We start from the raw sequence: 12,307 nt of genomic DNA, 5'->3' as shown, positions 1-12,307 counted from the left end.
CCAGCCAAATATATATTTTTATACATTTTAAGTGTATGTATTTTTATATCACATCACACCATTGATACCAGGTGCATTCATATATATATATACTTTTATATGAGTTATGTTCTACTGGTAGTCTATATCTTATAGATTTTTATTTAATTATTTGTATTTGTATTATTTTTTCATATTTTCTATATATAAGAAGAGACACTATGGTGTTATACATGCCACTAATCATGGTTGAATTTAATTTATTGGATTAATCCATGTCGCAGTCTGTTGAAAAATGTCATTATTCTATGCATGCATGTCTATTTGGATGTTAACATTATTATTCATTTGCACAATTGGAAATTACATATGTGTCCCATGCAGGATATATAGATTGTCATAAGGAATTTATTTTATGATAAAACGCATGTCCCTAAAAAAAAAAACCGCATCAGAACCGCTTGAAAAAACGCATGTACATTCCATGCAGTTGAAAGCCAATCCGGTGATCCAGGATTTGGGGGCTAGATGAGGATATAAAAGGCGGAGTAATGCAGGTGTTGCTGTACCACTGACGAAGGGAAGGAGTTCCCGAAACGCGTCTGGGCCGCACACCTGCTACAGAAGCATCTCCGCAATCGACGCATGGCCATGCGAACAACATAACTATCGGAAGAAGCTGGATTCCTGAGACGCTAAGTACAGAAACTCTTAGTATTGCTGTGCAGTCCAGGCACATACTACTTCCGAGGTCCCGCGAGATCAGGAAACAGCTGATCACAGACACCACGAGCTGGACGCCGGAGCAGTCGCTCGCAGCTGACCCACCGCACACGTCTGGATTAACGTCCTCGAAACCAGAGGAAGGTAGGAACACTACTGGTTCAAACCTCATGCGGTGAGGCTTATTAACTAAATGTGCTCGGCCATTTGACCATTGGCAGTTGAGGACACCAAGCCGAGTCCATATGTGGTAGCGGACACTGTTAAATCTACCTGCACTATTGTTTGGCTGATATTGGAGCAGCGCACACGAGTCAGCCAAACTCATTGACTATTGTAATATGCGCATGGGACAGTGAAACGCAGCGGTGAAACGCATTAGCTACATTCTATAGTAGCCTTGAATACAAGAGACTGCTACTATTTAACCTTTTCTTTAAAGTGGCATTTTATATTGCATTTTAGTTTATATGGTCCATTTATATGTCATATTATTATATGGTGATTTAATAAAATTTTATGCACTACTAATTGGCTACAGGTGTTGAGTGCTCGCCCTCACTTTCAATTTTTAATATATATAATGATAGCTATATATATATATAATTATCCAATGGTACTGTAGGTAATCGGAGGGCTCCAGATGCCTGCATCCTATGCACTACCACATATAGGCTCATATGGCAGAAGAAGGTCTCTCACCAAAAAGTCCTAATATGTATGAGCATTATCTGTTATCATATATCTATTTGATCTGGGTCCTATTGAATTAATGTGCATTAATAAAATGATCTTCTGAAAAACAGCACATTGAGTGCCGTGGATTTTCCTACATTAATTAATAATTTATATGTAAGAAGTAAAACTGTATACAAATATGTGAATTTTACTAAATAAATGTATTTTATTTTAATATTATAGTACAATTATTTTGTCATGTCAAACACAACACAAATGTGACAACACTACAACCACAGGAAGCTGTCATTTTTATGAAAATGCAAGCAAAGCAAAATGCTAATCCCAAAGCAAAGACATTTTGGCATTAAACTACATAAAGTTAAAAAACACAGGTGAAAACAACTAAAATGCACTTTATAACATTAGCACTCATGCACAAGACCATATTTTTCATCCATGTGCCTTCCACATTTTATGTGGATAGCACACTCATCCTTTACTTTTACGAGGCCATGCACACTTTATATTTTTTGAGGATCAGTGTGGCCTTTCCCCAAATGATAGAACGTGTCCAATTCTTGTCTGTGTTTTAGAGTTTCAGATGAGAATAATCTTTTTTATTGATGGGAATAAAAAAAAAATATGGAATGCACACAGAATTTTTTTTTGCAGACCAAAAAACTGACACGACCATGTGCATGAGGACTCAGTGTGACCTAAGGCTCAGTTCACATTTGTCAGGTTGAATGATGGATACAAATGGAACACCTTTTGTTTTTATCTGTCATCCATTGACTATGATGTTAATAAAATCACGTATCCATTATCTTACACATATTATTTAAGTTATTATTTCTTACCTTAAATTTGATGTATTTCAACAGTTTAAAATGTTCTGCATAGAGCTTAATGTATTCAAAGTATTTGTGATGTGGCAAGAAGTTTGGAAAATCATCCGGCATCGGAAAGTCGCTAAGACACATTATTTCTTTAGAAACATTGGTTACCAATGACTTGTAGATACTAGCTCTTCCATCTTCCACTTCATCCTGAAATAGTTCATTTTTTACTATTTTTTTTTACCCATATCCGGCCATTATTTAGATATTATTATTGAATGGGTTGTCCTATGATCAATCCTCTGTTAGATCAGGGAAACTTTTTTTTTCATATCTCTCTGTCTAGACATTGGTATTAAACACTTCACCTCCTGATGTACTTTTTACTCCACTCTCAGAAACACACAATAACAGGAATTACTTTGCCACCTGTGTGCGAGAGGACCTGGGTAATAGGACTGAGCTACTAAACACGTGTGGCCATTGCCACAAGAGCAGGAGTTGCTAAAATGGCAACAAAAGATCATCATGGAGTGCCATAAGAAGTATGTAACAGCATTATCTTTACTCAGGAGCAATATGTTTTCTTCAATCTGGAAGAGAAAATGAATATGGAACTGTAGGACATTCTGTTGAGTACAGTTGTAACACCCAAATACTGGATGTACATATTACAGGGTTGGTAATTCTCCAACAGAAACAAATCTCACTCAAGGTTTTGTTTCACAGGAATTATTTACTTACATAGGGCTCTGGACAGGTGCAACCTACACCAGAAGAATGGTGATAGTGAAGGCTTTCTCTGAGCTCCTTTATTCCTGTAAAAGGGGAGGTTCTCAACCAGTCTTTCTTCTCTGCATAATCAGTCTCTAATGTCACAGGGCCCAACACACTGTCTTTCAGTGGCCCTCTGTCCTCTAGAGCAGCTCCTTTTCTGCTGTTTCACTTTTCAGGACCTTTTACTGACCTGGATGTCTCAGCAACTTTGCATACTACATCAACTTCTTTTTGGCACCAAACGTACGATTTTCAGCCCTGCTCCCCCAAAAAAAAACAAAAAAAAACAGAGAGCAATGCACCTGCATCTCCGCGTTTCCCCAAACATGTCACCAACGTGTCTCAAAGATAAGAACGTGAAAGTGACCAGCATCTGACAAAATGGCTTCAGGGTTGAAACTCCCACAGACACCTCTTCAACCCACCCAGGAGGCTCTACACTGAACTATAAAATAGTCACTAGCCCCAACTGCTGATAGAAGAGCCCACTTGCCCAATTATATACAGCTTAAGAAAACATAATACAATAAATACAGTTCTTTAAAGGTACAGATACAAAATAAAGTCACTTGCCATCAATACACATTACAAAAGAGAAGGTACATATATTATGCATATAACAAATAATGAAATAATACCCCTGAGTGGATCTGAGAAGTAAGTAAGTAAGTATAAGAAGTGCTGGTGGCTAAGTACTCACAGTAAACCTCCAGAGGCCTCCAATATCATTACTTTGTTCAAAACAAGTAGGCTCAAGACCTTCCTCCACACATGCCTTGATAGCTCCCAAACCGCTAATTCCAGCTCCAATGATAGCAACTGTTTTGACCATGATTTTATCTACAAAATGAAAAAAGTAAGTTGTAAGTTGGCTGTATGTTTATCTGTTTTCCTTCCTTTGGACATTTAAGGTGTTCTCTGGCCTTGGAGCTAACTCAGGTAACTCCTACCAATAATGGATGCCCAAATAAGAAACAAATACAGTCGTGGCCAAAAGTTTTGAGAATTAGATAAATATTGGAAATTGGAAAAGTTGCTGCTTAAGTTTTTATAATAGCAATTTGCATATACCCCAGAATGTTATGAAGAGTGATCAGATGAATTGCATAGTCCTTCTTTGCCATGAAAATTAACTTAATCCCAAAAAAAACTTTCCATTGCATTTCATTGCTGTCATTAAAGGACCTGCTGAGATCATTTCAGTAATCGTCTTGTTTACTCAGGTGAGAATGTTGACGAGCACAAGGCTGGAGATCATTATGTCAGGCTGATTGGGTTAAAATGGCAGACTTGACATGTTAAAAGGAGGGTGATGCTTGAAATCATTGTTCTTCTATTGTTAACCATGGTGACCTGCAAAGAACCATGTGCAGCCATCATTGCATTGCATAAAAATGGCTTCACAGGCAAGGATATTGTGGCTACTAAGATTGCACCTCAATCAACAATTTATAGGATCATCAAAAACTTCAAGGAAAGAGGTTCAGTTCTTGTTAAGAAGGCTTCAGGGCGTCCAAGAAAGTCCAGCAAGCGCCAGGATCGTCTCCTAAAGAGGATTCAGCTGCGGGATCGGAGTGCCACCAGTGCAGAGCTTGCTCAGGAATGGCAGCAGGCAGGTGTGAGCGCATCTACACGCACAGTGAGGCGAAGACTTTTGGAAGATGGCCTGGTGTCAAGAAGGCCAGCAAAGAAGCCACTTCTCTCCAAAAAAACCATCAGAGACAGATTGATCTTCTGCAGAAAGTATGGTGAATGGACTGCTGAGGACTGGGGCAAAGTCATATTCTCCGATAAAGCCTCTTTCCGATTGTTTGGGGCATCTGGAAAAAGGCTTGTCCGGAGAAGAAAAGGTGAGTGCTACCATCAGTCCTGTGTCATGCCAACAGTAAAGCATCCTGAGACCATTCATGTGTGGGGTTGCTTCTCATCCAAGGGAGTGGGCTCACTCACAATTTTGCCCAAAAACACAGCCATGAATAAAGAATGGTACCAAAACACCCTCCAACAGCAACTTCTTCCAACAATCCAACAACAGTTTAGTGAAGAATAATGCATTTTCCAGCACGATGGACCACCGTGCCATAAGGCAAAAGTGATAACTAAGTGGCTCGGGGACCAAAACATTGACATTTTGGGTCCATGGCCTGGAAACTCCCCAGATCTTAATCTCATTGAGAACTTGTGGTCAATCCTCAAGAGGCGGGAGGACAAACAAAAACCTACTAATTCTGACAAACTCCAAGAAGTGATTATGAAAGAATGGGTTGCTATCAGTCAGGAATTGGCCCAGAAGTTGATTGAGAGCATGTCCAGTCGAATTGCAGAGGTCCTGAAAAAGAAGGGACAACACTGCATATACTGACTCTTTGCATAAATGTCATGTAATTGTCGATAAAAGCTTTTGAAAGTATGAAGTGCGTGTAATTATATTTCACTACATCACAGAAACAACTGAAACAAAGATCTAAAAGCAGTTTAGCAGCAAACTTTGTGAAAACTAATATTTGTGTCATTCTCAAAACTTTTGGCCACGACTGTACACTCTTATGTCCATAGTCCCTCCGTTCCAGTGTCACGGCTAATGCAATTTTATGAAATAATGGTCTATGAAAAAGAAGTATTTATTGCATAGTATACATTTCTTTTGGCAGGGATGACTACAGTTTTCGGAATAGCTAAAAACATGCAAAAAATATACTTGTTTGTTACACATATGATTAAAAAAAAATATTGATGTGTTCAGCATAGGCAATGGGAGCACTCTTGGTGCATGTGCTGAACTTAAATGAAAGTGTTATGTAAACAAAGCCTAAACTGTACTTTAAAGGGAACCTGTCACCACCAAAATGCCCCTAAACTACTTGTGCAGTGGCTGGGTTTGGGGTGGCCACAATGCTATCGTGGGTCCCCAGACACCGTTGAGGTGTCTCCATATGTTGCTGCTTTCTGGAGGGGATGGTAAGGCGTGGTGCACACCAATGGGAAGTAAGTCCAGAGAGTCAAGGTCTGCAGAAAACCAGTGTGCTTCTTTACTGGAGGAATTCGGGTACAAAACAATACAGGCAGTGCACTGGGCTGGCTTCTCTAGTGTCTCCTCTCTGGCAGAAGAAGGGTTTGATGCTGAGGAAAAAGAGCTGGTGCTCAGTGGTAAAAAAAATCTCTAGACAGAATTATATAGATACCATGACACTCCAAGAAATGTGTTGCTAATTAGAAATGTATTTTATCCATCCAAGTAAATACACGGACAGTAATAAGCAACACATTTTTTGGAGTGCCGTGGTATCTATATAATTCTGATGCGGAGAAAAGGCCTGAGCTAGTTGTCCCTCTCTCTCTCTCTTAGAAGGCTGGTACCCTGGACAAAGACACGTGATTAAGGGTATGTGGCACAGTATCCCCGTCTCAGTGTCTTCTTATGGTCACTCAAGTAGACTGGTAGAATCTCCACTTCTAAGCACTGTTCCCTAACCAAAGAACACTATGGGCTCTTTCACACCTGCGTTCTTTTCTTCCGGCATAGAGTTCCGTCGTCGGGGCTCTATGCCAGAAGAATCCTGATCAGGATTATCCCCATGCATTCTGAATGGAGTGAAATCCGTTCAGGATGCATCAGGATGTCTTCAGTTCCGGAACGGAACGTTTTTTGGCCGGAGAAAATACCGCAGCATGCTGCGCTTTTTGCTCCGGCCAAAAATCTGGAACACTTGCCGCAAGGCCGGATCCGGAATTAATGCCCATTGAAAGGCATTGATTCGGATCCGGCTGTAAGCTAAACGTCGTCTTTTCGGCGCATTGCCGGAGCCGACATTTAGCTTTTTCTGAATGGTTACCATGGCTGCCGAGACGCTAAAGTCTTGGCAGCCATGGTAAAGTGTAGCGGGGAGCGGGGGAGCAGCATACTTACCGTCCGTGCGGCTCCCGGGGCGCTCCAGAGTGACGTCAGGGCGCCCCACGCTCATGGATGACGTGTCGCATGAATCACGTCATCCATGCGCATGGGGCGCTCTGACGTCATTCTGGAGTGCCCCGGGAGCCACACGGACTGTAAGTATACCGCTCCCCCGCTCCCCGCTCCTACTATGGCAACCAGGACTTTAATAGCGTCCTGGATGCCATAGAAACACTGAAAGCATTTTGAAGACGGTTCCGTCTTTAAATGCTTTCAGTACTCTTGCGTTTTTCCGGATCCGGAGTGTAATTCCGGCAAGTGGAGTACACGCCGGATCCGGACAACGCAAGTGTGAAAGAGCCCTAAGAACTCTGACTGCTCTCCTTATATACAGTTTCTAGCTGAACTCCAACCTTCTAGTGGAAGGGGTGGAGTGAAGAAAATCAACACAAACAAATACAGGGTGGTCCACGAAAAAGTAGCCTGCCTCCAGCAATAGTATGACAAGATGAACGGGCAAGGGGTTGTTTTTATTTTTTTTTACCACAAGTCACAAAAGATGCTGAAAGTGGTCCAAGTTCACTTCTAAGCATCTTTGGGCACACCAGATTATGTTGGCTGATACTGCTTGAAGCTCGTCAACAGTGATGCTTCAGAAGAAGAAATGTCCTGCTTTTTCTAACAAGATAAGGCAATATCCCACACCTCACAGAACTCACTGGCACAGTTTTATGAACTGTTTATGGAGGACCGAACTGTGAGCACGGGGTTATGGTCAACAATGTTCCCTAGACTTGTGCATATGCGATATTTAACTGTGGGGAAATTTAAAACGGAAAATGTATGCTAACAATCCACATACCCTGGATGAACTCAAGGAAAACATCACAAAAACTATCCGCAGCATCACTGTTGAAGAGCTGCAAGCTGTATCAACCAACATAATCCGACAATCCCTAAAGATGCATAGACATGAATGGGGCCCACTTTCAACATCTTTTGTGACTTATGGGTAATAAAAAAACAATCCACTTGCTCATTCATCTTGTCGTACTATTGCTGGAGACGGGCTACATTGTCAGCTCTCTTAACTTAGCGGAGCAGGCAGGAGCCCGCTCCGCTCAGCTAATCCTGGCATAGTACATGGGTATGTGCTATGCCAAGAGTTATTAATTGTCCAGGGAGTACAGGCAGGAGCAGCAATGTGCGCTCCTGCCCATACTCACAGCGCTGCTGCTGCCCATTGATAAAATGTACTCAGTACTCCGTACACTTCTGAGCTGTCACTGGTGTACAGAGAGCAGAGTTTTAAGCGCACCAGTGAATGGTGCGCTTTTGGTAGGAAAGTGCAGTAAAAGCAGAAAATTTTTTAAATAAAGTATATTAGAGGTGGAAGAGATGGAGAAGGTAGCCCAATTTTTTTTTAAATTTAATAAAAATTTTCTTAATTTTTGTTTTTGTTTGTGGAGGCCCAAAAACATTGGGAAATAGCAAAGAGAACGCACAAAGTGTACTAGAATATAACAATAGCTAGGTGTGGTCGGTATACCTCTCTAATCTGCCCAGACAAGTCCTGTGGGATCTATGCTTGGTTCATTTTAATGAACGTGAGCTTGTCCACGTTGCCGGGGACTGGCGGATGCGCCTGTCCGTGATCGCCCCCCCCCCCCGCCATTCAGACAATACACTGGCCGCAGGGCAGGCCAGCACCCCCAAGGCGTAAAGGACAATCTCAGGCAATGTACCCAATTTGGAAACTCAGAAGTTAAATGGGGCAGACCCATCAGTCAGTACGTGTCGACGTGTGCACACATACTGTTCCACCATGTTGCTGTAATGCTGTCTCCTGCTTAGACGGTCCATATCAAATAGTGGTGCTGGATGTTGTGGAATGCTGACAAAGCTTTTCCACATTTGACCATTGGTGGTGGTGCCCCAGCTGCGTTGGCGACTTCCTTTTCCTCCGCCTCCGCCGCGTGCTTCCACTGAGCCCCCGCTAGCACGTCTACCAGCACGTCTACCAGTGACAGAAGTAAGGACGGCACATTGTCCTTGTAGCGGCAATCTTGCCGGGTGGCCATCCAGTAATTAGCACTGGTAAGAATGAGGGCAACTCGGTGGTTGTTGCGCAGGCACTGCAGCATGTAGTCGCTCATGTGTGCCAGGCTGCCACGAGGCAATGAAAAGCTGTCCTCAGTGGGAGGTGTATCATCTGTGTTCTCTGTATCCCAGACATGCCAGTAGGATGATTTGGGTGCCACCTTGCTGTGACCGTGGATCCTCCTCATCATCCTCCTCAACAACTGTGCCCTGGCTGGACAGTTGTGTACCTGGCCGCTGTTGGTGCAGGAGCTCACCCCCTGAGCCACCTATGGACGATTGGCCTGATAACCATGGGAATAATCCCTGTTCTTCCTCCTGTGCCACATCCTCATCCATCTTCGCCAAAGCGTTTTTTCAAGGAGACATAGAAGTGGGATAGTAATGCTGAGGACGGCGTCATTGATGCTGGCTATCTTGGTGGAGTATTAGAAAAAGTCCAATGCAGCACACATGTCCCGCATGGAGGCCCACTCGGTGGTGGTGAAGTGTTGCTGTTCTGCAGAGCGACTCACCCGTGCGTGCTGCAGCTGAAACTCCACTATTGCCTGCTGCTGCTCGCACAGTCTTTCCAGCATATGCAAGGTGGAGTTCCACCTTGCAGGCATGTCGCACATGAGGCGGTGAGCAGGAAGGCAGAAGTCACTGCAGAGCTGACATGCAAGCAGCAGCAGGGTGAGAACGCCAAAAGCGCGCAAATGGCCCGCACTTTCTGCAGCAGCTTTGGGCTTGGAGTTTTGCACCAAACACAAAAAACGATGTCACCGACGCAATTATCAGACAGAATAACTATTGTATTTCCGTGTCACAGGGGAAATTTTAGGGTTCTGCAACAAAACAAATAGCTATGTGTCACCAACACAATTAACAGATGGATTAACTATTGTATTTCCATATCACTGGTGCAAAGAAGTAGTATTTTACCTACCAAAAATAACTACAGGTCACCCACAGACTGAAAAGCACGATATACGCTACTTTCACATCTGCGTTTTTGCTGGATCCGTTATGGATCAGCAAAAATACTTCTGTCATCATAACACAACCAGCTGCATCTGTTATGAACTGATCTGGTTGTGTTATCTCTAAATAGCCATGACAGATCCGTCTCTAAAACCATTGTAAGTCAATGGGGGACGGATCCATTTTGTTTTGTGTCAGAGAAAATGGATCTGCATCCATTGACTTACATTGTAAGTCATGACGGATCCGTCTTGCTCCGCATCCCAGGACATACTATTAAACGCTGCTTGCAGCGCTTTTGTGTCCGACATGGGAACGCAATGAAACAGAACGCAATGCATTCTGGTGCACGCCGTTCGCTTCAGTTCAGTTTTGTCCTCATTGACAATGAATTGGGACAAAACAGAAGTGTTTTCCTCCGCTATTGAGTTCCTATGATGGATCTCAATAGCGCAAAGGAAAAGCGCAGATGTGAAAGTAGCCTAAGTATTGTATTTCTGTGTCACTGGTGCAAAGGTGTTGTATTGCACTGACCAAAAATGCCTACAGGTCACCCTCAGACTAAACAGCCAGATTAAGATGCAGCCTTTCAACAAGCTTTATTTAATCACGAACACAGATTTTTACAGGTACTGTTTGTTCTGGGATTCGCTCCACAGTTTCCTTTCAGCCCTGGCCAAAGCATGCTTGCTGCTTCTTCCCTCCAGCACTTCCTTAAGGGATGGCACGCGTCACTTCCTATGCTTTATAGGTTAGATCGTGTGACCTTGCTGACCAATCCTAGCCCTCCTGCTCGTATATAAGTGGCTCAGCCCCCTTTCCAGATGCCTGAGTGTCAAGGTCCTTGTGTCCTGCAAAGGTTGCTGATATCTCTGCTTGTGTGCCTGACCTGTGCTTGTGTTTCTGGACTGGCTATCTGTTTGATCCCTGCCTGCTTGCCTTGACTCTCCTGTTGCTAACCCAGATTGACTGATCTGTACCTGTGCCACCTGCCCTGTCCTATTGCTTGTTTGACTTCGCCTCTGCCTTATCTTTCAGTCCTGCACTGTTGCTCTTGGTTACGACTCGGCCTGCTGACTATGTCTGTACCTCTGGTACCTTGCTAAGGTACCTCTTGGTCTGCCTGGACCAGCTGCCTTGTGTGCAAATCCTCCTCAAGAGGTAGCGACCTGGTTTTCCCTCAGAAAAGTCTATCCCCACCATCAGGGGTACTGTGAAGAACAAGGGGTTTACTTAGACAGCGCCCTTAGAGGAGGTAGGACACATGTCACAGTGTGTTCACACAAGCTGGTTCGTAACATTAACTCTTTAAAGTGAAATAAAGTAAGGAGATGATGACTTTGCATGGGGAAAATAGGTAAATGTACACAAATGTTCAGACTTCAAAGTATTCCTACTCTAGAGCACTACACTTGCAATACCTCACAGCTGAAGTTATATAGTTTCCGTTGATGTCTTTGAATAGTTAGCGTAATGGGTAGTGTTGAGCGCGAATATTCGAAGATCGAATTTTTTTCGCGAATATCGGCACTTCGCTAATTCGCGAATATTTCGAATATAGTGATATAAATTCGATATTTCGAATATTCTTTTTTTTTTTTATTGTTATATTTTTTTCTTTCCCACTTCCCTAAAGTTGTTCTTACCTGTCATTTGGATTCCTGGCTTCCTGGCTGCTCCAGTCAGTGCCTGTTGCCGCTTCTGCCGACTTCCGTGCTCATGGAGCGTCCCCATCACCATGGGAACGTCTCCATATACTAGAATGTACTGTCGGATTTGAGAAGTACGTGAAAAATCGCAATTCGATTATTTCAAGTTATAATAATCGAATTTTGATTTTAACTTAGCACTGCTATATTTAATTCTAGCCTAATATGGAATATAGCAGTGCTAAGTTAAAATCGAAATTCGATTATTATAACTTGAATTAATCGAATTGCGATTTCAACTTGGACCTGGTTTACTATGGTTGGCTTGGTAGAATTAGCGAATATGACGAATGTATTCGTCATATTCCACAAAACGAATATAACGAATGTATTCGTCATATTCCACAAAACGAAGATAACGAAGTATTCTGCATCTTCGTTTTAGCTACCTATTCATCAACTTCGCTAATTCTAGCAATCATATAGGAAAGTTTACTATAGAGACAGCTAAGTTTAATTCGCTATGCGATTATATGACTGTTTTAAAAAAAAAAAATAATAGAATAATTATAATACCTGATAATTATTATAATTATTCTATTTATAAAAAAAAAAGCTAAGTAATATAATCGCATAGCGAATTAAACTTAGCTGTCTCTATAGTAAACTTTCCTATATGATTGCTAGAATTAGCGAAGTTGACG

The 12,307-nt window shown here is 42.4% G+C and overlaps 1 protein-coding gene across 1 annotated transcript in view; it reads right to left on the bottom strand.

Annotated features, from left to right (window-relative positions):
- LOC120978779 (dimethylaniline monooxygenase [N-oxide-forming] 2-like) overlaps positions 1–12,307 on the bottom strand; it is a 171,643-nt gene that overhangs the window by 126,405 nt on the left and 32,931 nt on the right. The window contains exons 2-3 of the mRNA XM_040407123.1: positions 3,700–3,839; positions 2,244–2,432 (exon numbers count right to left, since the gene is read on the bottom strand). Coding sequence (XP_040263057.1) covers positions 2,244–2,432; positions 3,700–3,839 — 329 coding nt within the window. The remainder of the gene's footprint in view (positions 1–2,243; positions 2,433–3,699; positions 3,840–12,307) is intronic.

The sequence above is a fragment of the Bufo bufo genome, chromosome 9 (genome assembly GCF_905171765.1).
Source record: "Bufo bufo chromosome 9, aBufBuf1.1, whole genome shotgun sequence".
In the NCBI taxonomy this organism is placed as follows: Eukaryota; Metazoa; Chordata; class Amphibia; order Anura; family Bufonidae; genus Bufo; species Bufo bufo.
This window is presented reverse-complemented; position numbering and strand designations above follow the sequence as displayed.